Source organism: Mobula hypostoma, chromosome 13, assembly GCF_963921235.1.
Source record: "Mobula hypostoma chromosome 13, sMobHyp1.1, whole genome shotgun sequence".
Taxonomy (NCBI): domain Eukaryota; kingdom Metazoa; phylum Chordata; class Chondrichthyes; order Myliobatiformes; family Myliobatidae; genus Mobula; species Mobula hypostoma.
Genome location: NC_086109.1, coordinates 88,026,577 through 88,050,351, shown reverse-complemented (window position 1 = coordinate 88,050,351; position 23,775 = coordinate 88,026,577). Strand labels below are relative to the sequence as shown.

The window sequence follows — 23,775 nt, the reverse complement described above, 5'->3', positions numbered from 1 at the left end:
GACAATGGGACATAGTGTCAAAGTTAGAGCCAGAACCTTGAGGGGAAAAGTTCTAATACATCTACAAGCTAGTAAGGATTTGGAAATGATCTTCAGAAGCGAAATCAGCGGTTAATTAGAAAGGCAGATTTCATTAATCAAAGGTACTGTGGGACACAGGAAAATGGTCAATACTTGAAATTGCCACAGTCACAGATGGACAAAAATTATGAAAGACAAAGATAGGGAGGACATAAGAAGCACTTCTCTATGACAAAAGTATCTGAAAGGAGAGGGCCTAAGTTTATGGTGCCGAGTAAGAGGTTTAGAGGGGATCTGAGGAAGACTTTTTTCATCCAAACAATGGTTGCAAACTTGAACTCACTATCTGAGAAGGTGGTGGAGGCAGGTAGTATCAAATTTAGACGAACACTTGAAATTGTCAAGGAATTTTAGGCTATGGACCTATTGCTGGAAATGGGATGAGTATAGAATGGCCTTTGTTGGTCAGCTTAGACATTGTGAGCTGAAGGGCCGGATTCTGTTCTGTGTGACTCGCTGAAAAGGTGCAATTGTTCAGTGGTCTAAAAAGCCCTACATGGCTGGCTTTAGTTAGTTCATTGCCTCCTGTGTTGCATGGATGACTAGACTTTATAAACCTCAGTAAGTCTCTACTCATGGATTACGTCATCAGTACCCCTAAACTCCTTGCTCAAAATTCAGCCTCCCACTTCATAACCTACCTTCGTTGGTTGATCTCGGTTTCACTGCCTGTGTTTTTCCCAGGACCCCAGCTGTGCCGCCGAAAGGGAGACAGTGACCTGATGGTCGGTCTGAAGGTGGGGGCGCGAGTGGGCACTTCAGCAACACGGTCCTTCTCCTCCTCCGCTTCGCAGACGATGGGGCAGCTGTCCTGTTGCCCGCGTGATCCTCTGCCACCCATCTCCTCTGTGCCCGTGGCGCTTTGCTGCTTGTCAGGCTCTTTCATTTCCAAGGCAGTGGTGGGCAGCAGGAACACCTCCCCTTCGGGGGTCTCAGGAGGCTCAGGGTCCTCAATGGTCGAACTGCTTGTTGTCACACCACCAATGCTGTACACGATATTCTGTTCATCTTCTACCTGTAATAAAAGGAACAACTGAATAACTCTCGGTTCATATTCCTGCCGCCATTGAACTGTTTGCCATTCTTTGCTCCTGGAGGAATAGAAGGGATCAAGGATCAGCTTTATTCGCCTCATACGTTTACATGTATTGAGAATTTTCTGTGAAGTGTTGGCGTGACATGCAAGAAACAACATTCCATTGAATAAGAATATCTATATAGGTATGCACATACTTCTGTATGCTTACTTTTTCTCAATGGAGAAGAAATATATATTCTTATCTAAATACATGATTTTTTCTATTGAGATACTATGCAGATACTTCTGTCCCTTCAAGCTTCGAACAGTACTGCCCAGCAACCCCTGATTTAATCCTGGCCTAATCAAAGGACAATTTACAAAGATCAATTCACCTACCAACCAGAGCAGCCGGAGGAAACCCACAGGGTTACGGGGAGAACGTACGAACTCCTTACAGGCAGTGGCAGGCACTGTGAAGTGCTGTGCTAACCGCTATGCTACCATGCCGCCCAATGCGTGCGTGCATGTGTGTGTGCGCGCGTGTGTGTATATTTACTTGTACATTGTGTTTTATAGGATTGCTTTTGTATTTATATTTATTGCTTTTTTAATGTGGCATTGGATCCATTGAATTATGGTTCTACAGGAGAATGTTAAAAATATCATGGACCACACGCATCTCAAATGAAGTTCTCAGAAGAGCCCAAGCAGTTCAATCACTCATACCAACAATAAGAGAAAGACAACTCAGATTCCTAGGACCCATCATGCGGAAAGATGAACTAGAAAAACTCATACTCCCTGGAAAGATTGAGGGGAGTAAACCTAGAGGAAGACCTCGGCTTATGTACATCAAAAGCATAGCCAGGTGGCTACACATCGAGGAAATGAAAGTCATCTCAAAAACGAAGGATAGATCTATATGGAAAACCATGGTCACTCACCGCATCGGATATGGTACCTAGACAGACTGACATTGGATTCAAAGTAACAATGACTTAGTTCTCATTTACACTTGTGTACTGAGGATTAACGATTTATAATCTTGAATTAAAGAATATGTAACAATTTATATATAAGAATTAAAGAGAAAATTAAACAGAGGTTGAAGTACAGATATGGAATATAATGTGCATAAATATGTAAATACTAGCATGTATTTACAATGTAAACAGCCTTAGAAAAAGTGGTTTAAAGATTTAACAGTGTAGTGACAGGTCTAACAGAGGGGGTGGGGAAGAGCTAACTAGAATGGTTGATCAGATCAACTACTAGAAGAAGAAACTTTTGAGATGGTGTGAAGGTTTTGTTTTAATAGCACTATAATACTTTCCAGAAGTGAGATTTTGGAAAAGGCAGTTTGCAGGGTGGGTAGTGTCTATTATAATTTCTCCCACCTGCTTATTTTTCCTGGACACATACAAGTCCTGCAGCCAATGATCTTTTTCGCTGACCTGACAGTTTGCTGCAGACAGTAATGGTTGACGTGAGGATGCTCTCTCTGATGGAATAAGTGACAGCGGCCTAGTAAAGGAAACAGATGAGTATCTGAATTTTGGGAAGCTAAACCAGGTCAGGTCTTACACAGACTGGGGACAGAAGAATGAGGTGGAATCTCATTGAAACCTCTCGAATGTTGAAAGGCCTCGATAGAGTAGATGTGGAGAGGATGAATCTTATGGTGGGGGGAGTCTAAGACCAGAGGACACAGCCTGAGAATAGAGGGGCGTCTACTTAGAACAGAGATGAGGAGGAATTCTTTAGCCAGAATGTGGAGAATCTGTGGATTTCTTTGCCACAAGTAGCTGTGGAGGCCAAGTCTTTGGGCATATTTAAGGCAGAGCTGGATAGATTCTTGATCAGTCGGGGCATGAAGGAATGCGGGAGAAGGCAGGAGATTGGGGCTGTGAGGGAAATGGATCAGCCATGATGAAATGGCAGAGCAAATTCGATGGGCCAAATAGCCTAATTCTGCTTCTATTTCTTATGGTGTGTTGTGGAGTATCCAGGGTCCTACACTCTGACAGATAGAATGAGAAAAGGCATTATTAAAGTGTAATGTTTGAAATGGTGCATAAGAGTTGAGAGGTCAGAAACGTGTGCACATTTCACTATCAATTATGAGACAGGTTTAAGGAAATGCTTGGATCCAACACCTTGGAAGAGGAAGGAGGGGCATAGCTAAACTAGCTGGAACATAAAATTTTGTAGGGTAAATGATGATTCAGAATGGAAGCCCTGTCCAGAACAGCCTTGAGGAAATCGCTGTGTCATTGGTGGATGACACACAATAACACTGTGTGGTAAAACATTACACCCAAGAGCTTCAAACACAGATATAGATGAACACAACATCTCTTCCGAGTTCCAGAGAGGAAAATAATAATTTTCACAGAGAAGCAAATGACTGCTGATTAAATTATTTCAATGGCTGTTGGTCATACATCTCATTAGTCATTATCATATGTTGATTACAAATTGTCCTGCATTGATAAAGCTCCTTTCTCATGGTTCTGAAACATCTTACAGCTGATGAAATCCTTTCTGGCAGTGTAGTCCTTGCCCTGATGTAGGAAAACTAATAACCAATTTTCACACAGAAAGCTTCCACAAACCACAATGAAATAAAGGACTAATTATCTTGTTATTTCCTGTTATATCCAGAGGAAATGGCTGGAGATCAATCCTCTATTTGTGTCCATGATTTAAGTTTGAAGTACTCATCCTTATTTAAATCTTCACCTGCACTGTGCAAAACACAGGAGGAACTCAGCAGTCACTGGTTCCTCTAGGCTACACAGGTGTGTGGCTGCACAGTAACTGAAATGCTTCCGCGCACATTGCTTTTGCTGCCAAGCAGCTGGAGTTTTCATTTATATACAGCTACAGCAATGTTAATACAATTTAAAAATTATTCTAATATAAGTTTGAAATCTAAGTTATTAGAATTGTGAAATACCCTTTAATTAATTGTGTGCTAATCAATATAATACATGAATTTTCTAAATAATAGATGTACCCCAACCATTTGAAACATTTTCGAGCTTCAACCAGGATCAAGTTTAATATCACCAGCCTATGTCGTGAAATTTGTTAACTTAGCAGCAACAGTACAATGCAATACATGAGAATATAGAAAAAAATAAGCAAATTACAGAAAATATATACACATATATATTAAATGGTTAAATTAAAAATAGTGCAAAAACAGAAATAATATTAAGAAAAAAGTGAGGTAGTGCTCATGGGTTCAATGTCCATTTAGGGATCGAATGGTAGAGGGGAAGATGCTGTTCCTGAATAGTTGTGCCTTCAGGCTTCTGTACCTCCTACCTGATGGTAACAGTGAGAGGAGGGCATGTCCTGGGTTATGGGGGTCCATAATGATGGATGCCACCTTTCTGAGGCGCTGCTCTTGAAGATGTCTTGGATAATACAGTAGCTAGTATCCAAGATGGAGCTGACTAATTTTACAACTTTCTGTAGCTTCTTTCCATCCTGCGCATAGTAACCCCCCCTCACCCCACCCCATACCAGTGATGCAGCCTGCCAGAATACTCTTCACAATACAACGTATTTGCATTGTCAGTGTTTCAAGTTACAACACTGTTACAAACTCTAACAGTAAACACAGAATGGAAGTCCGTAGTTCATTAATATACTGATACCTGACACCATCTAGTCAAAACATTTTACATTTGCCACTGTGTCACTTGTTTTGACTGCCTGACATTGTTTACTTGTGTTGTGAGTCGTGGTTTGTGTGTGTTTGATATGCATATTACAAAAAAAAACATTTAAATTGCCATGCAAATTACAGGCCGTGTAAAAATTTCCTGCTCAGAGCAATGGCTGGTTTGCGAAGCTGTTAAGAAAAAAATAGAGGGAGCATTGTCAGAAGGTCAGGCATTATCCACGGATGGAAATGGGTAGTTTTCGTTTCAGGTAACGGCCTTTCATTTGGACTGGAAAGAACAGATTTAACTGGAATAAAGAGATGGAGGGAATGGCAGGTGATAGGTGGATCCAGGAGAGGGGGAGTGGTGATAAGCAAGTGGGGACAGTGGAAATGGTCAGAAGATGGGAGCATGATAGGTGGAAGTCACCAAAGGCTGAAGATGATGGAATCTGATAGGAGAAGAAGGTGGAGCATGGAATAAAGGGAGGGGAGTATGTGGGATGAGTGTAAGGGTGATGGTCAGATGGAGAGGGCGAGGCAGTGGAAAAAGATAGGATGATGGGGATGATAAATCAAAAAGGGAGGGAAAAAAGGAAAGGAACAGAGGAGGGTGGATACCAGAAGTTTCAGAAATTCGATGTTCACGCCACCAAGTTGAAGACTGCCAGGGTGGAATATAAGATATCGCTCCTCTAATTTGCACCTGGCATTGGAGGTGGCTATGGACAAGACATGTTGGCATAAGAATGGGAAGTTGAATTAAATGTCTGGCCACCGGGAGCTCCAGGTTCCAGACCCGGATTCCCTGTGTGTCAGTTTGTATCTTAAAACATGCTCTCTTCTTATTGCTACCCTCAGAGAGGGGGTACAAGAGCCTGAAGACACACATTATTCATTTCAGGAACAGATTCTTCCCTCCGCCTTCATATTTTTGAAAGGGCAATCAACTCATGAACGCGTGATAGATTCTTGATTAGTCAGGGGATGAAGGGATATGGAGAGAAGGCAGGAGATTGGGTATGAGAGAGAAAATGCATCAGCCATGACAAAATTACGGGACAGACTTGATGGGCCAAATGGCCTGTATCTTATGGTCTTATTACCTAACCATTTTGCTTTCTTTTTTGCACTATTTAATTTTATAAATATCTTATTATAATTTACAGTGTATTTTGCATACTGCTACCACAAAAAAACAAATTTCATGATATATGTTAGTGATAATAAACCTGATTTTGATTTCTCCTCCCACCGCATAATAAAACAAAGCAGAGACCACACACAATATTACACCGGGTTTTACTATTTGCTGGATGCTGATTTAAGTGGTGCAGACTTGTATAGGAAGCAAAGTGTACAGAATGACGGAGATTGGCAAAACCAGCAGTCTCAAGGGACGAAAAAAAATTAGATCTCAGCTGTTGTAGAATATGCAAAAGACGACTCTTTTTTTTGTCTGATTAGCTCCAAAGACTGGCCATATGTTTTAGTTTTGACAGGAAGTTAGAATGACTTCCTCAGGTCAAAGGTAACGATGTAATGCAGTATTTGCAATACGATTAGCTTACCCATTTCACTCAGACACAACAGGATTTCTTTACCCTTTGACCCACTGCAGTAATTCTCACTTCCTGTCAGGATGCCAATGACAGAGCCAAGGTAGCTAATCAGAACAGGCTTGTGCGCCACCCCGTGGCTTTCCCTTGAGGGAAAACCTTCAGTTCTAAAAGATGTTAAACTACATATTACTTAGTTCAGGGCATCAAACAGTCCTTCCAGGTGAAGTGATATTTCACCCGCAAGTTTGTCTGGGTCATCATAGTGCCTTTGAAGTTCAAACGAAGTGGCTACAGAGCGTACGTGCAAACTCCAAACAGACAGAATCTGAGGACGGTGTCAAATCTGGGCCATTGAAGCAGCACTAATGGCTGCGCCACAGGACTGTCGATATAGTACTGTAGAGACTTAACATGATGTAAAGTCATCAAGCTAAAACATTTTCTCCTTTCACAGGTACCTTCTGACCAACTATTTCTAATAACACACGTCAAAGTTGCTGGTGAACGCAGCAGGCCAGGCAGCATCTCTAGGAAGAGGTACAGTTGACGTTTCGGGCCGAGACCCTTCGTCAGGACTAACTGAAGGAAGAGTGAGTAAGAGATTTGAAAGTGGGAGGGGGAGGGGGAGATCCAAAATGATAGGAGAAGACAGGAGGGGGAGGGATGGAACCGAGAGCTGGACAGGTGATTGGCAAAAGGGACATGAGAGGATCATGGGACAGGAGGCCCAGGGAGAAGGAATGGGGGGAGGGGGGGGAAATCCAGAGGATGGGCAAGGGGTATAGTCAGAGGGACAGAGGGAGAAAAAGGAGAGAGAGAGAAAGAATGTGTGTATATAAATAAATAACGGATGGGGCCATGTCCTCCCCCTCCTGTCTTCTCCTATCATTTTGGATCTCCCCCTCCCACTTTCAAATTTCTTACTAGCTCTTCCTTCAGTTAGTCCTGACAAAGGGTCTCGGCCTGAAACGTCGACTGTACCTCTTCCTAGAGATGCTGCCTGGCCTGCTGCGTTCACCAGTAACTTTGATGTGTGTTGCTTGAATTTCCAGCATCTGCAGAATTCCTCATGTAAACTATTTCTAATGCTATCTGATCACTCAGATTTCCAGCATCTATAGTATCTTTCTCAATATTACACGCAGTGGCTATTTTGTTTGGTATCTCCTGTACTTGTTAAAGTGTATATTCATGGCCATACACTGCTGTAGCCCAGCTACCTCAAGGCTCAATGTGTTGTGCATTCAGAGATGCTCTTCTGCACACCACTATTGTAATGCATGGTTACTCAAGTTACTGTCACCTTCCTGCCAACTTGAACCATTCTGGCCATTCCAGACATCACACCTCTCCCGGAAGTTCCGGGAGTCTCCCGCATATCGATAGTGGCTCCCTGACGCCCGGAAATTAATATACAATATCCCGGAAATAGATTTTTTTGAGAGGGAGAGCGAGCATCCTGATTGGTCTCTCTTTGTGCTAAGAGTGGTCTCCAACCACCGGGCCGCGAGGAAGCGATATGACTTGGCGAAATGAGTCAGCTGCACTTTTCCTCATTCCCTGTCACGCACTTTTGAATTTTAACGCATGCGAGGTCATCAGTGACCCAAGACGTGCAAAGGAATGGGTCCGTGACCCATTTGTGAATGCCCCCGGTGAATCATCCATGTCAGCGCGGGAAGAAGATCAATTCCTCGAGCTTGCAAATGACGGTGGGCTGAAAAGTATGTTTGACATAACATCTCTGCTGGCATTCTGGATCAAAGTCAAGGTTGAATATCCTGAGATAGCCACAAAAGCACTGAAAACGTTAATTCCATTTCCAACATTTTTCTGCGAAGCAGGGTTTTCTGCAATGAAAACTAAATTGCGGAATAGGCTGGACACAAGGAACCCCCTTCAAGTATCACCGTCTCCCATCACCTCTTGATAGGACCATGTTGTTGCAGGGAAACAAGCCCAGGGCTTCCACTGATTCAGCGATATTGGTGTGTGGCAATGATTTTATATGTTCATACGAGGAAAATATGCGCTGTGTGTTTAATATCCAAACGTTACTTAAAATGTTATGATGCTATTGACTTATAATTCAGTGGTCCCCAACCTCTGGGCTGCAAAGAATACAGCGGTGGTCAGAACGCACCTAGCACATCTTTAAGAAAAAAGCTGAAATTAACAAGCTAATTAATTAGGTGCCGCCCGGCACGTAAATGTCGGCCCAGATCGGAGACGATTGCCAATTGCGTCATCCCTGATCTGGGCCGACATTTACGTGCCGGGCGGCACCTAATCAATTAGCTTGTTTATTTCGGCTTTTTTCTTAAAGATGTGCTGGGTGCGTTCTGGCTACTGCTGTACCGCTGCAATCTTCGCGGCCCAGAGGTTTGGGACCACTGTTATAATTGACTTATCACTACATGCATGCGAGGAAAATATGCACTGTGTGTTTAACATTAAATTTGTTAGATAAACCCCTTTAGAAACAAAATTGAGTGTATTAGCCACTTACAAGTGACTTATAGTTGACTTATCACCTATATTCCGGTCGCGTTTAACACCCACCCAACCCCCACCTTGGGTCGGCCGGTCCGCGGTGCAAAAAAGCTTGGGGATCCCCGATTTAAACGAGCTGGCTAGCTGCCAAGGAGCTAAGCTATTGATGTCCTACGTGATAAGGCCAAACTCCCTGCAGACTTGCTTAAAGTGGTAATAGAATAAACATGATAATATAAGTACATATTTTAATGTCACATTTGCTGCACACACAACTTGGTTTACAGATTAGACAAAATCACTAAACAAAGTATTACTTACACCCTTGGAGGTCAACCGGGGGGGGGGATATGGGGTTGGGGGGGGCATATGGGGTTGTGGGGGGGCGCAGGGGTGCTACCTCCCTGAAATGAGTTTTTGCAGGGTGGGATGTCTGCCATTCTCCTCTAACTTCCCTCATTAACAAAGCATTTTCAGCCACAGAACTGCTGCTCACTGGATTTGTTTGTTTTTTTTTGCACCATTCTCTATAAACTCTGGAGACTGTTGTGCATGAAAATCCCTGAAGATCTGCAGTTTCTCAGATGCTCAAACCACCCTGCTAACAATCATTTCACGGTCAAAATCATTTAAATCACATTTCTTCCCCTTTCTGATGTTTGGTCTGAACTACAAATGAACCTCTTGTCCATGTCTGCATGCTTTTATGCATTGAGTTGCTGTCACATGATTTGTATTAATGTGCAACTGTATAGGTGTACCTAATAAAGTGGCCACTGAGTGTAGCACTATAGGTACTAATGATGATGTAAGATCAAGGTGAACATTTTTTTTCCCTTCACAGGTACCTCCTGATCCACTATTTCCAACATTATCTTGTTTAATCAGATTTCTAACAGCTACAGTATTTTGCTCAGTATTATATCACACCTCCCAGCATTTGAGGAGGCTGCATTCCTCTTGGAGTAGAAAACAAGCCAAAGGAAACACAAGAGATTCACCAGAGGCAGGAATGGAGCAACAGAGACACAAAACGTAGGAAGAACTCAGCAAGGAGCTCCTGAATTTCAATTGGGCAACTCCAACAAGACAGAGAGTGTAAATATGGAACAGAATTCAAAATCTGCTATGAATGGGCTCCAGAGTAAGGTTGCAGAAGTGTTGTGTTTGAAATATTCCTAGTTCATACTGTAGTGTTGTCAGCCAACTTGACATCTGCATTACTAATTTATCCAACACTTTCGGGAAAATCTCCGCCTCAGCCTGCAGAGGGTTCCCACAGGAGAGCAGGCAGGCAGATCAGCTGTCGTTACTTCTTTTGTTCATTATTTTAAAAAATGGATTTTATTTTTAAGAAACCCACCAATTCAAATTCCATAGCCTGAGCAGTGCTGTGATTCAGTGACAGACTGTTTGAAAAGAAACCTCATAAAGGGCGATTTCTGGCATACAGTTAAGAAGAGATGAAAATTAGACGTGTGGCTGTGTGGCACTCCACAGCTCCAGTTGTTGTTGCTGCTTTTCACGCCTTGTGGTGCATCGGGCGGCATTTTCACTGTGTCCGTAGCAATTGACTGTTTTATATGAGGCTGAGTTGCTAGCTTGATGCTCAACCCAGCATGGATAGCAGGCGTGCAAAGAGCTGGCCAGATTCGAACCCATTCGACTCAAAGTCCAGTGCTGATGCCACCACGCCACCGTCTGCCACAGCTCCAGTAACCCAGGTCAATCCTGACCTCAGTTGTTGTCTCTGCGGTGTTTGCACACTCTCCCCATGACCATGCGGGCGGCCCCAGTTGCTTCCGCTTCCTCCCCTATCCCATGCATTTGGAGGAACATGGGTTCAACTTCATTAGGTCTGAGGATATTCGGTACAACACCAAAGACTCTAGCAAATTTCTATAGACGTGTGATGGAGTGTATTCTGATCAGTCACACCACTGGTGGGTACGAAGGAATCACAAGAACCAGAAGGTTGTAGACTCATCCAACTCCATCACCGGTCCATCATCTGGAACATCTTCAAAAGGCAGTGCCTAAACAAAGTGGCATCTATCATTAAGGACTCTCACCATCATAACATGCGCTCTTTCCATCACTACCACCAGGGAAAGAGGTACAGGAGCCTGAAGACCCGCGCCCAATGTTTTTGGAGCGGCTTCTTCCACTCTGCCCTTGGATTTCTGAATGGTCCATGAACACCACCTCACTATTCCACTTTTGCATTGCAGATTTATTGTAACTTTTATGGTTTGCCACAAAAACAACAATTTCACGACATATTCCAGTCCCTGAGATCCTGATACCTGAGAACCACCACCAAATGGCTTCCTAAGTGACAAGGAGACCTCCCATTCACTGACTCCATCTACAATCCCCACTGCCTTGGGAAAGCAAAGGCCCTCCCGTCGAGGTCATTCTCCCTTCACTCCCTGCCCTCCCAATGCGCAGAAGAAATCTCACAAACTGCCAGACTGAAGGACAGCTTCAATCACACTGTTATCAGACTCTTGAACAGACATCTCTTGCGCTAAAAGATGAACTTTTGAACTCCTAATCTACGCTACCGTGGCCCCTACAACTGACCTGTTTACCTACATTGCACCTTCTCTGTAAATGAAACACTATATTCTGCATTATGTTTTTGTTTTTTTATATTTCAATTTAATTGTATAAAAGTAAGAATGGAATGTTGAAACTTCGGATTGTATGTGGTGTCTGGGGAGGGGTGGCACCTCTGGTGAAGGGGCTTGTAATGTCTATTCCGGGGCAGCTCACTCTGCTTTTGGTCCCCATTAGACACTCAGCTTTCACCTGTGGTTCCAAATAGCTGTTTGCACGCGACAGCAGCCGCACCCCAGTCCACCGCTTCGACAGCTGGTAGCGGCCAGCGGACCTCATACCCTGGTGAGATAGGGACATGCCCGTCCTAGCAAGCAAAGTCAGCTCCAGTGGGCTGGGTGGATGAGATTTACAGTGCAATCAAATGGCCAGGAAAGCGGTTCACTCCATGGAGAGTGAAGGGCATGACAAAGTGCAGAAGACGTCATGGTCAGCCACTGCACTCAAGGAAGGCCCCAGTTTGTGATGCTTGTTTGTACCACCGGACCAGGACCTCTGAGGTTGAGAGAGTGCAACAGCTTTTCCATTTTAAAAACTCTCCCACACAGGTCTCCTGTCATCGTCAAACACAACGGACAATCACTGTAATTCTGAAGCTTCACAAGGCATTGGTCAGACTACATTTTGACTATTCAGAGCAATTTTGGGCCTCGTATCTAAAGAAGGATGTGCTGGCATTGGAGATAGTTCAGATGATGTTTACAAGAATGATTCCAGGAATGAAATGGTTAACGTGTGAGACGCTTTCAATGATTCTGGGCCTGTATTCACTGGAGATTAGAATAATGAGGAGGGAATCTCATTGAAATCTATTGAAAATTGAAAAGGATGGATAGAGTGGGTGTGGAGAGCATGTTTCCACTCGTGAGCTAGTCTAAGACTAGAGGCCACAGCTTCAGAATACAATAATGTCCCTTTAGAACAGAGATGAGGAAGAATTTCTTAAACCAGAGGGTGCTTGATGGCTGTGGAGGCCAAGGCATTGGGTACATTTAAAGTGGAAATTGGATAGGTTCTTGATTACCAAGGATGCCAATGTGAGTTTGCAACAGCACATGACGAACGTTGAGCTCTATAACAACCCATCGATGCTTTCCACTAAAATCGAGGCGAGAAGACTGCAACTAGTGGGGCACTGTCTATGCCACCCCGCGCTATCTACCAGCCTAGTCATCATATGGGAGCCCAAGCACGGGAGGATGAACCCTGGGTGCCCTCCCAAGACTATGGTCAACACGCTCCTAGAAGACAGCGGCGCGGCTAATGTAGATGAACTGAACACACTGATGAGGGAGAGGGAGAAGTGGAGAGTCCGTCATTGTGCCCGACGCTGGCCCCCTAAGCCTGAGTCGACGTAGTAGTAGTAGTAGTAGCCAAAAGTTATATGCATAATGGAGTTGAGAGGGAAAATAAATCAGCCATAATGAAATGGTGGAGCAGATTTGATGGGCTGGAAAGCCTAATTCTGCTCCTATGTCTTAAGACCTGCCTGGATGACAGACAAAAGAGCAGCTTTTCACTATATTACTACATTCCCATGCTTGTGACAATAATAAATCAATACCATAAGAAAATTTTAAAATTAATTAAGCAACTTTTTTTGTTTTTAAAAAATATTCTATCAACACGGCCATTCCCCTCCCTTTCTTTAATATCCTCCAGTCCTTTCATACCGTGAATTGGGTAATGTGCCAGTCACTTTCTGCAGATAAGTCCAAAATAATTTTAAAAGTTGATGGGTATGTTAAAGAAAATAACTTGAAGGGATAAAGGATAAACAAGAAAGGAAATGGGATGGATGGAAATGTTCTTCTGGGTGTTGGCACAGATCTGCCAAACCACATGGTGTCCAAAGGTGTTAAAATAGGAAAGTTGAGACCTGTGAAATAAATTGCAGCTATAAACTCGAATATATTTTTCCTAAATCAATTCATTATTTCAGACATTAGTAGACAGCATTTAAGAGAAATTTGGATAGGTACATGGATGGTATGGAGGGTTAGAGTTGTCTTGCAAGTTGATAAGACCAGACAGAGTAATAGTTCAGCATACACGAGATGGGCAGAAAGACCTTTTCTCTGCTGTAGTGATCTATGACTCTAGTCGCCTGCAAGAAATGGAGATGTTCGTTCATTCCATTTTTGACCTCTGCTATTTATGCAACTTCTTTAACACTATAAAAGAACCCTTTTGGTTCACAGAACATTATCTAGAATGGTTGGTGCTAACCCTCCAGTAGGGCTTGGGTGCAAATTACCAAGAACCCAAAGTAGTTATTTTCTGAGGAACATACTAAAGGAGTAAAGGGAGGTTCAAGCAAAGAATTTGGGCCTTGGGCTTTGGTAGCTAAGATCTTAATCACCAATGGTGGAGCATTGGAATCCATCGATGAACAAGGGACAAGATTTGAGGAAGATGGAGATATAGAATGGCTTTGGGACTCCAAACAAATACCTACATCAGTCCCATTCCCCTCACTTTTCCTGTATCCCTGCAACATCTCAATCAACTTCTCCTTCAATGTTGTCAACAAAACAACCTCTCCCTCAATGTCGCAAAAACAAAGGAGCTAATTGTAGACTACAGGAGGAATGGAGACAGGTTAACCCCTATTGACATCAATGGATCTGGGGTTGAGAGAGTGAACAGCTTTAAGTTCCTCGGCATACACATCACTGTGGTTCCCATATGATCTGTACATACCAGCTGTGTGTGAAAAAAGCACAACAGTTCCTCTTTCGCCTCAGACGACTGAAAAAGTTTGGTGTGGGTCTCCAAATCCTAAGGACTTTCTACAGGGGTACAACTGAGAGCATCCTGACTGGATGCAACACTGCCTGGTATGGGAACTGTACTTCCCTCAATCACAGGACTCTGCAGAGAGTGGTGTGGACAGCCCAGTGCATCTGTAGCTGTGAACTTCCCACTATTCAGGACATTTACAAAGACAGGTGTGTAAAAAGGGCCCAAAGAATCATTGGGGACCTGAATCACCCCAACCACAAACTGTTCTAGCTGCTACCATCTGGGAAACGGTACCACAGTATAAAAACCAGGACCAATAGGCTCCAGGACAGCTTCTCCCACTAGGCCATCAGATTGGTTAATTCACACTGATACAACTGTATTTCTATGTTATATTGATTGTCCTGTTTCATATACTATTTATTACAAATTACTATCACTTGCACATTTAGATGGAGACGTAACATAAAGATTTTTACTCATGTATGTGAAAGATGTAAGTAATAAAGTCAATTCAATTCAACTTTACTTTTGAGTTTTTTTGCCAGTTACCTGCTACTAGCGGGTGGCAGGGTGGAGATATGTCTCTACCAAAGGAGGGGTAAGGTGCTCCGTCCCTCCACTAGCCTACAGGTTACCCTTGGGCAAGGTGTAGCACCTCATAGCACCCCCTCCCCTGATCAGGATCACACGAAGCCATGGTCGCATGAGCAGCCGGTGAATATCACAAACCCTGGTTATGTGACCACTGATGCCAGGCAGACAATCTCTGAAGAGTATTAATATCGGTTGGGTTAACCCAACTGCCCAGAAGGAGGCAATGACGGATCACTTCTGTAGAAAAATTTGTCAAGAACAATCATGGTGATGGAAAGACCGTGATGGCTTATGCCGTATGACATAACACATAACAAATAAATGAACGAACTTGCATCTGGGGAATAAATACAGCAGTTAAACCAGAAGAAATCAGAGAACCTGGGAAAAAAAACCTTCATGGTGACGGGGAGTATGTGTAAGCTCACACACACAATACCCGAGGTCAGGAGTAAACCAGTATCCCTGGAGATGTGAGGTAACAACAATAACCACTGTGCCACCTCAATGGCTAACTGATTGCCTGAGTGATAAATTCATTGGTTTTCTACATGGCTTGATAACAAATCATCTGTTTAATGGCAATCCAATGTCAATAGGTATTTCAGAGAACAGTACTCAAACAATGCCTGAGGCAATGTTGACTTTGGGAGGGGATATTCAAGATACTACCTGGTCTGTGAAGTGTGTTTTAAAGAGGATCTGAACATGTAGAAGGGGATTAATTTGTATATGGTGGGGGAATATGCAATGAAAATGCTCTTTAATGGCTGGGAGCTTGAACTCCTCGGATATTCAATGGAAAACAGACAAAATGCTGGAGGAACTCAGCAAGTTAGGCAGCATCTATGGAAGGAATGAAGATTTGACATCTTGGGCTGAGACACTTCATCAAGGCTGGAAAGGAAGTGGGGATAAACCAGAATAAGCTCTCCTCAATTGCCAATCACCTTTTTCACCTATCACCACCTCCCAGCTTCTAACTTCATCTCCCCCCTCCTCTACCCACCCAACTTCCCCCTCACCTGGTCTCACCTATAATCTGCCAGCCTGCACTCCTCTCCCTTCCCCTACCTTCTTATTCTGGCTTCTTTCCCCTTCCTTTCCAGTCCTGATGTAGGGCCTCGGCCCAAAACGTTGACTCATCATTGCCTTCCACAGATGCTACCTGTCCTGCCGAGTTCTTCCAGCATTTTGTGTGTATTACCCAGACATGAACCCTAATCAAATCATACTCTTTTTCCTCCAGCATTTTGCATGAGTCACTCTGGATTTCCAGCACCAGCAAAAGCTCTTGTGTTTATTGAATATTAGATCCAAGCTTCATGTTCACCTACTGCTACACACCCCATCCCCTTCTCGAGTAACAGGAGACAAAACATATCTTCCAATAGGTTATTCAAGCAGTAATTTTGGCCAAAGTACTTTTGTTACGTTATTGAACACACCTTTAATGCACCCATAGCTATAATTAACACAATTTCTTCTCACAATGTTCTGTCAACTGTCAACAAAATGAAGAAAGCTGAATGCATAGATTAAGGCAGCAGAAGGACAATAATTCTTCCATTTATGTTCACTTTTCTGGACCAGTTACTTTTTGGAATGCATTTATACTGTTATATTGTGGAGAAATGTGCCAGCAAATTCCTTCAAACAACAATTAAACAAACGACTAGTTAATCTGCTTTCTCTGCTGGAACTGACGGAGGAAAGGATTTCACTAGGAGAACACCGCAGCCCTCTCCTCCCTGCTTTTTTACCCAAAACGTGACAAGGGAAATGCAAAGTAAAAACACTTAATTTCTTTCTGTGGGTATCGGAAAGCACCTCACTAAATCAGAACAGTTAATGAAAACAAGAAAAATGCACTAAGAATAAATCTCACACAATTTTTAGCTGATTAAGAGAGAGCACACAATAAGAAGTTCTTGAAATGTAGCAACCTTTACTTTGAACACAGAATCACAAGGCCCACAGTTGGTATATGAGCAACTTTTAAACATCTTAACTTCTAGAAAACAGGATTAAAATTCTCTACCTGAACTTTAAATTTAATCTTTGCTTGACGGCAAACCAAACTTCACTGAGCGACTTGTGGACTTCGGATACAAATATTTAATTGGACGCAAACCTTCCCTTCTGTTAACAAATTACCCTTCCACATTATGTATACTGTATGACATGACTTTACAATTACGACTTTGACAGTCACGGTTTATAGAATTCATACCTAAGAACTTCTGTCGTTTCCTCAAGTTCAGTGTCTGAATTTCAGTCGCATTTTTGTTGATTGATGTTATAAGTTTAATTTACAAACACGAACTGTAGAACTCCAGAGACCACTTGACCTCTTCTCAGTGATTTGCCAATGCTAGAACATCAAATCTTCATTGGGAAGTCACACACCACCTTGGAACTCCCTGTGTCCACTTGCCAAAAAGCTCGTGGAAAGAATTTGTTCACCAGCTGATTGATGTGGATGGGCAGGGCCCAAATGTTTGTGTAAATGGCATATCCCATACAAAGTTGAAGGATGCAGAGCCAGGGAAAGTCTGACGCTAAACAACGATGACATCATCAGGAAACCAAACCATTTGCTGCCCAGATTTACACTGGCCAGCTATCATTTCTTCCATTTCTTATTTCAACCACACCCTCAACTCAGTGATATTCCTTCCAGAAATCCTGATCCCTGGATGCAAATCGGTGGCCAAAAATAAACGGTTTCCTTTCATTGTGAAGAAGAGAGTTCACTGTTGCAAAATGGGGTGGCACAGTGGTGTAGCAGTTAGCATAATGTTATTATAGCGCCAGTGACCTAGCGCCAGGTTCAATTCTACTGCTGCCTGGAAGGAGTTTGCATGTAATTGGGCAGTGTGGGCTCAGTGGGTCAGAAAAGTCTGTTCCAGTGCTGTACCTCTGAATAAAAACAGGATAAAAACAGCCCCACAATAATTTAAAATGTGAGGAGGTAGAACTGGACACTAACCTATTAAAGGATCAGTGACCCAGGTTCGATTCCCGCTGCCAGCTGTAAGGAGTTTGTACGTTCTCCCCGTGACCACATGGGATTCGTCTGGGTGCTCGGGATTCCTCCCATGTTTCAGAGGTGAACAGGCTACTAGGTTACTAGGCCACAAGGGTGTAATTGGGCACAATGGGCTGAATGGCCTGTTACTGTGCCAGAACTCTAAATAAGTATAGAGTGGAATATAACAACACCATGATTAAGAATGTGAGAAAGTGGAATTGGAGATTAATTTCACCCGTTCCTTTGGACCGTAAGACATAGGAGCAGAACTTGCCCATTTGGCCCCATTGAGTCTGCTCCACCATTCCATCATGACTGTTTTATTATCCCTCTCAACCCCATTCTTCCCGTATCCCTTATAACACCCTTACTAATCAAGAATTTATTAATCTCTGCTTTAAATATACCCAATGACTTGGCCTCCAAAGCTATCTATGGCAATGAATTACAGGGATCCAACACCCTCCCTCTCATCTCTGCTCTAAAGGGACATCCTTGTATTCTGAGGCTGTGCCCTCTTCTCCTAGACTCCCCACCATTGGAACTATCCTCTCCCTGTCCAAACATCAAAATACGATGTTTCAATGAGATCCTCTCCTCATTCTTCTAAACTCCAGTGTGTATAGGTCCAGCAACATCAAATGCTCTTCATACCTTAGCCCTTTCATTCTTAGGATCATTCTTGTGAACCTCCTCCGGACCCTCTCATGCCAGTCATCATTTCTTAGATAAGAGGTCCGAAACTGCTCCCAGCACTCCAAGTGCGGTCTGACCAATGCGTCATAAGGTCTCAGCATCACATCCTTGTTTCCTTGGCAATTAGTAGGGAATAAAACATGCTGGCATTGCCAGCAATGTCTACATCCCCTGAATGAATGGAAGAAACAAGAACTGAGAGAAACAAAAAGAAACCAGACCCAATAGCAACTCTGTAGATACTATATGCAACCTCACATAAAGCGTTCAAGGGCCAGTTGAATCTGTACATTACACAGACAACAATGAACACCAAAGCAAACGAGAAAGGAAAATGCAATGAGCGTCGAGCTAGCAACTCGGCCTCGTAAAAAAAACACTTAAGTGCTAAGAAAACGGCAAAAAAAATGCTGCCAATGTGCCACAAGACTTGATAAGGAACAACAACGAGAAGCTTAAGGATATAGATTGAATGTATGTATATTAAGTGATGCTAGGTACAGGAGCGTCTGTACATAAGGTGACTCTGACGGGAAATTATAAAGTAGTAGTGGTGTGGTGGTTTAATGGTGGAGGGTTTGATCAGCCTTACAGCTTGGGGAAAGTAACAGCATTTGAGTCTGGTGGTCCTGGTGTGGATGCTACGTAGCCTTCCCCCTGATAGAGTGGGACAAACAGTCCATGAGCAGGGTGAATGTAATATTGTTGGCCTTTTACTGGCACCTTTCTGTATACATGTCCTTGATGACAAGTAGGCTGGTGCCTGTGATTGATACATTGGGCAGTTTTGACTACCCACTGAGAAGTACTCAACGTAAAACTAATTAAGATACTGCCCAGCAGGACAAAAATAATCAACAGGAGTATCAACAGGAAAAGAAGACTCCTCTCTACCTTTGTGGGCAGGTCTTCTGTCTCCGCAGTCTTGTTGCTGACCTGTTGATCAGAGAAACATACTGGCTCTCCAGCCACAGGCATTGATGAACTGCACTCGACAGCCAGTGGTGCATCAGACAGTGGGCCACATTCTGAAATAAAAGAAAAATGTCATGCGTTAAAATTCATAATTGATCACTATGTCTTAAAACCTGAACCAAGCCACCAGAATATTTCACTCAGTATTTAAGGCAAATCTTCAAATCATCAGAGAAGAGAACAACAAAACCACCACATGGTCCATTACCAATGACAGGACTACCCCGGCAGATCATGGAATCAGTGGATACTGAATAATGCCCAGTTTCAGTCAATGCAGCTTGAATCTAAAGCCATGGAAAGTAACTCAGCAAGTGTAAAACTGACAGAAGAATGAGTAAATAAAACAATGGACGCCATGGTAGCACAGCCTTAGTGTGACGGTATTACAACTTGGGGCATCGGAGTTTCGAGTCCCTACATAAAATAAATAAAATTTATTCACCATGTCCCAGTGAGCTTCAGTGGAGTCACTGTAGTAATGTGCGAAATGAGGCACTCAGATTGATAATGTGATTAAAAAATAACTATTTATGTATGCAAGGGAGCTACTGAGGGATAAATATTGTCCAAATGAGCACATAATCCTGGTACAAATTTCCTGACCTAAAATATAAAGCGATTTTGTTTCTGACCTCAAAGTCAAAGTAAAATTTATTATCAAAGTACATTTATGTCACCACATACTACTTTGAAATTCATTTTCTTGCAGGCATTTACAGGAAAATAAAGAACTACAATAGAACTTACAAGGAAAAAAAAACTACATATGGACAAAGGCGGCCAAATAACCAATTTGCAAAAGATGACAAACTGAAATTTTAAAAATATTACTTAAAAAAGTTAAAAATTGAGTCCTTGAAAGTGAAACTGTAGGTTGTACAGTTAACTGTAGGTTCTAATCAGAATCAGGTTTAATATCACTGACATATGTTGTGAAATTTGTTAACTTTGCAGCAGCAGATATTATTTTAAGTATTTTGCAAATAGCTTTTCTTAAAGTTATTCTATTTTGTCCTCGATAATTCAACCTTTCTAACCAGATCATGTTAATGTCTAAGGAAGCTTACTGTTCTCAACCTGGCTGTCGTCACTCCTGTGTTACAATACTGACTTCACTTCAAAGACAGTGAACTACTGTGGGGTGTCCTGAATGAAAGATCTTAAAGAAGCTTAAATATTTTCATTCCATTCAGAATTAAACTCAGTTTAGAGCCATAGATACAGCACAAGAACAGGCCCTTCGATTGTGCTACCTATTGAGTACCCATTTACACTAACCTCATCTTATTTCCATTGGGAGAAGCAGTTGCTAGAATATGGAGCAAAAATAAACTTCCGGAGAAATTCAGTTACATTGACAGCATCTCCTCAGGGAATCATAAACACGAGGGATTCCGCAGAAGCTGGAAATCCAAAGCAACACACACAAAACGCTGGAAGAATTCAGGTCAAGCAGCACCCATGGGAATGTATAAACAGTAGATGTTCCAGGCCGAGGCATTTCTTCAGGACGGAGAAGGAAGGGGGAAGATGTCAGAACAAAAAGGTGGGGAGAAGGGAAGGAGGCTAGCTGCAAGGTGATAGGTGGGAACATTTCTGGGGCTGCAGACAAAGGAATCTGATGGGAATCCATAGGGATATGGACAATTAATGTTTCAGTTTGAGATCCTTCATCTGGACTGATTTAATTTACTTCTCCCTACATCCTCTTAAGTATCCCTAGATTACACCCCTCAACCACACACTAGGTGCAGCTTAATGCTCCATTAATCATCCCACGTATCTTTGTGATGTGCGAGCGAACCTGAGCACTGAAGGAGACCCAAATCAGTTACAGAATCCATTGCCCGTTACACCGCTGGCACTTAGAGCAGCAATGAAGGACATCCATCTCTGGTAGCGTTCAGGGCTTCCTTCATTGTGTCAGTAGCTTCCTCTCGGTTTTCACCAGTGTCAGTCATGCAAGTTCTGGATGGAGACTTAGATGCAGAAGGACTCCTCATTGCTGTTTCCGTAACAGTTCTGTTTATCCAGTCAGTGTTGTTGGCCCTGAGCTGAATCCCTGAACCTGGAGGACCGGTGGATGACTCGTCTGTCCTCTACCTTTTGACCTATTTGACATTGGGTGACCCTACCAAGAGTCAAAGCATACAGCCCTGGCTCCAGCCAACTTAACTCTCCAGGTCATTGAAGGATGCAAGCCTTCAAACCCAACAAGGTTGTGGTCCTCTTGGAGGAATCGGTTACAGGGAGAGCCCACAAACTCCACACAGGCAGTACCGAAACTCAGGATAGAACTCAGGTTTCTGAATCTGTGAGGCAATGGCTCTATGTGCCACCAAAGTTTAAAAGTTAATTAACAGTACTTCCATATTTGCATTCTGCTCCAGATTTTTGGAAAGGATCCCGCACTATCTAATATTACAGTCTGTCTGCCTTGCCAAGTGGCAGGGGTGGATATGAGAAGTTCCCAGTACTGTTACTTAAAATGGAGCAGGCTGTTTTAGCACTTGTGGTAACATTCCTATCTTTTATTATCTGTAAGATCTCTTCTCAAATTTATAACTTTATTTACAATACCACTGATCTGTAAAGTGCGGCATTTTGGAGACTGAGAGGGATGTAATTAGATGCTTCATAAGTTAACTTCCTGCAGTAAACTTGACGTTTCTCCCTCCACTATGTGGGACTACGAACACCTGAAATGCAGATCACCTGGACCACTCGTCTGTCAAAGCAAGTACGAAAATAAAATCACTGAATGATACAGAATGCTGGTGTTAGTCCCGTACGATAGCTGAGGTCAGTTCCCTTCTGGTCAGTTGTAACTCATTGCTTGGGTGACAGACCACAGCCAAGTTCTAATGAAACAATGGAGCTGCTTCTTGTCCATTTACAAAAGAAGCTCTTCTTTATCTAAACAAACTTCATTCAAAATAAAAATGATTTGCAGGAATGAGCTGCACAATGCCCTTTCGTTCTTACATCCACAGTCAATGCTGTTCTGTTATAGTCCTTCAAAAAAAAAAGAACAGGACCGTTGCCACTCACGTTGTGCATCACTCCAATAATTTAGGGGCTTCCTCACCAACTCGGCCACTCCATCTCCAGTAGCAGAAGAATCCTATATTGTGGTCCTTCCCAATCAAACCCTTGTGATGGCTACACCAGTAACAGAAGAATCCTATATTGTGGTCCTTCCCTATCAAACCCCTGTGGTGGTTACACTGGGCTTCAGTCTGTCCCTCAGCATGATTCCTCCAGCCTTGAACGTGCTAGTCTGCAATATTTCTCCATGGACATCTCGGTGTGCTGCCAGGCCAACAAGTTTTGGATTCTAAAGGGAGTCTTTCACCAAGCTGATGATCTGCCAGTAGCGCTTGATGTCCCTCTCGATGTGTATCCCTAGGAACAGCCTACAGATCAGACACCATAAAAAAAATAACAGAATTAGGCCATTTGGCCCATTGAGTCTGCTCCACCATTCCACTGTGGCTGATTTATCATACCCCATACTCTCACCTTCTCCCCATAACCTTTGATGCCCTTTCTAATCAAGAACCTATACACCTCCACTGCCACCTGTGGCAATGAATTCGACAAATTCAACCCACTCTGCCGAAAGAAATTCCTCCTCATCTCTGTTCTAAAAGGACATGCTTGTATTCTGACACTGCACCCTCTGGCTAGGCTCCCCCACTTTAGGAAACATCCTCTCCTCATCCACTCAGTATTCAATAGGTTTCAATGAGATTACCTCTAATCCTTCTAAACTCCATTGAGTACTGGCCTACAGCCATCAAATGCTCCTCATATGTTAACCCTTTCATTCCCCATGATCATTCTCGGGAATGTCCTCCAAGACCCTCTCCAATGCCAACCTGTCCTTTCTTAGATAAGGTGCTTAAGACAGCTCACAATACTCCAAATGTTACACAGTACCTGTGCACTGTACAGCAGCTTCAATATCAATGTGATCCTTGAGTTTGATGGTTATTAACAAGAGTTGAAATATCTGGTTCAAGTTGTGACAGTAAAAGCCTTAAGACCCCATGCGTAACAAAGTCCAAGCAGTTTCTTTTTTTTTTTATGAGTATGTGGTTCACCGCACTGAAGCCTCTTTCAACAAGGTAGGAGGATGGAAATGCAATAATGGGCTGTTTTGGCTCTTCTACAAAGACCAGGAAACTTAGTATGACAGCATAGCCGCATACCACAAAAGACAGCATTTTTGGAAGGCATTTTTTTCTTCATCATTCTGAATTTTGAT

At 42.9% G+C, this 23,775-nt stretch overlaps 1 protein-coding gene across 7 annotated transcripts in view; it reads right to left on the bottom strand.

Moving 5' to 3' along the window:
- Window positions 1–23,775, bottom strand: part of LOC134355758 (A-kinase anchor protein 13-like) — a 557,767-nt gene that overhangs the window by 178,944 nt on the left and 355,048 nt on the right. For all 7 annotated transcript variants that reach the window (XM_063066124.1, XM_063066122.1, XM_063066127.1 and 4 more), the window contains 2 exons: window positions 19,422–19,555; window positions 723–1,096 (listed from right to left, as the gene is read on the bottom strand). In XM_063066124.1, coding sequence (XP_062922194.1) covers window positions 723–1,096; window positions 19,422–19,555 — 508 coding nt within the window. The remainder of the gene's footprint in view (window positions 1–722; window positions 1,097–19,421; window positions 19,556–23,775) is intronic.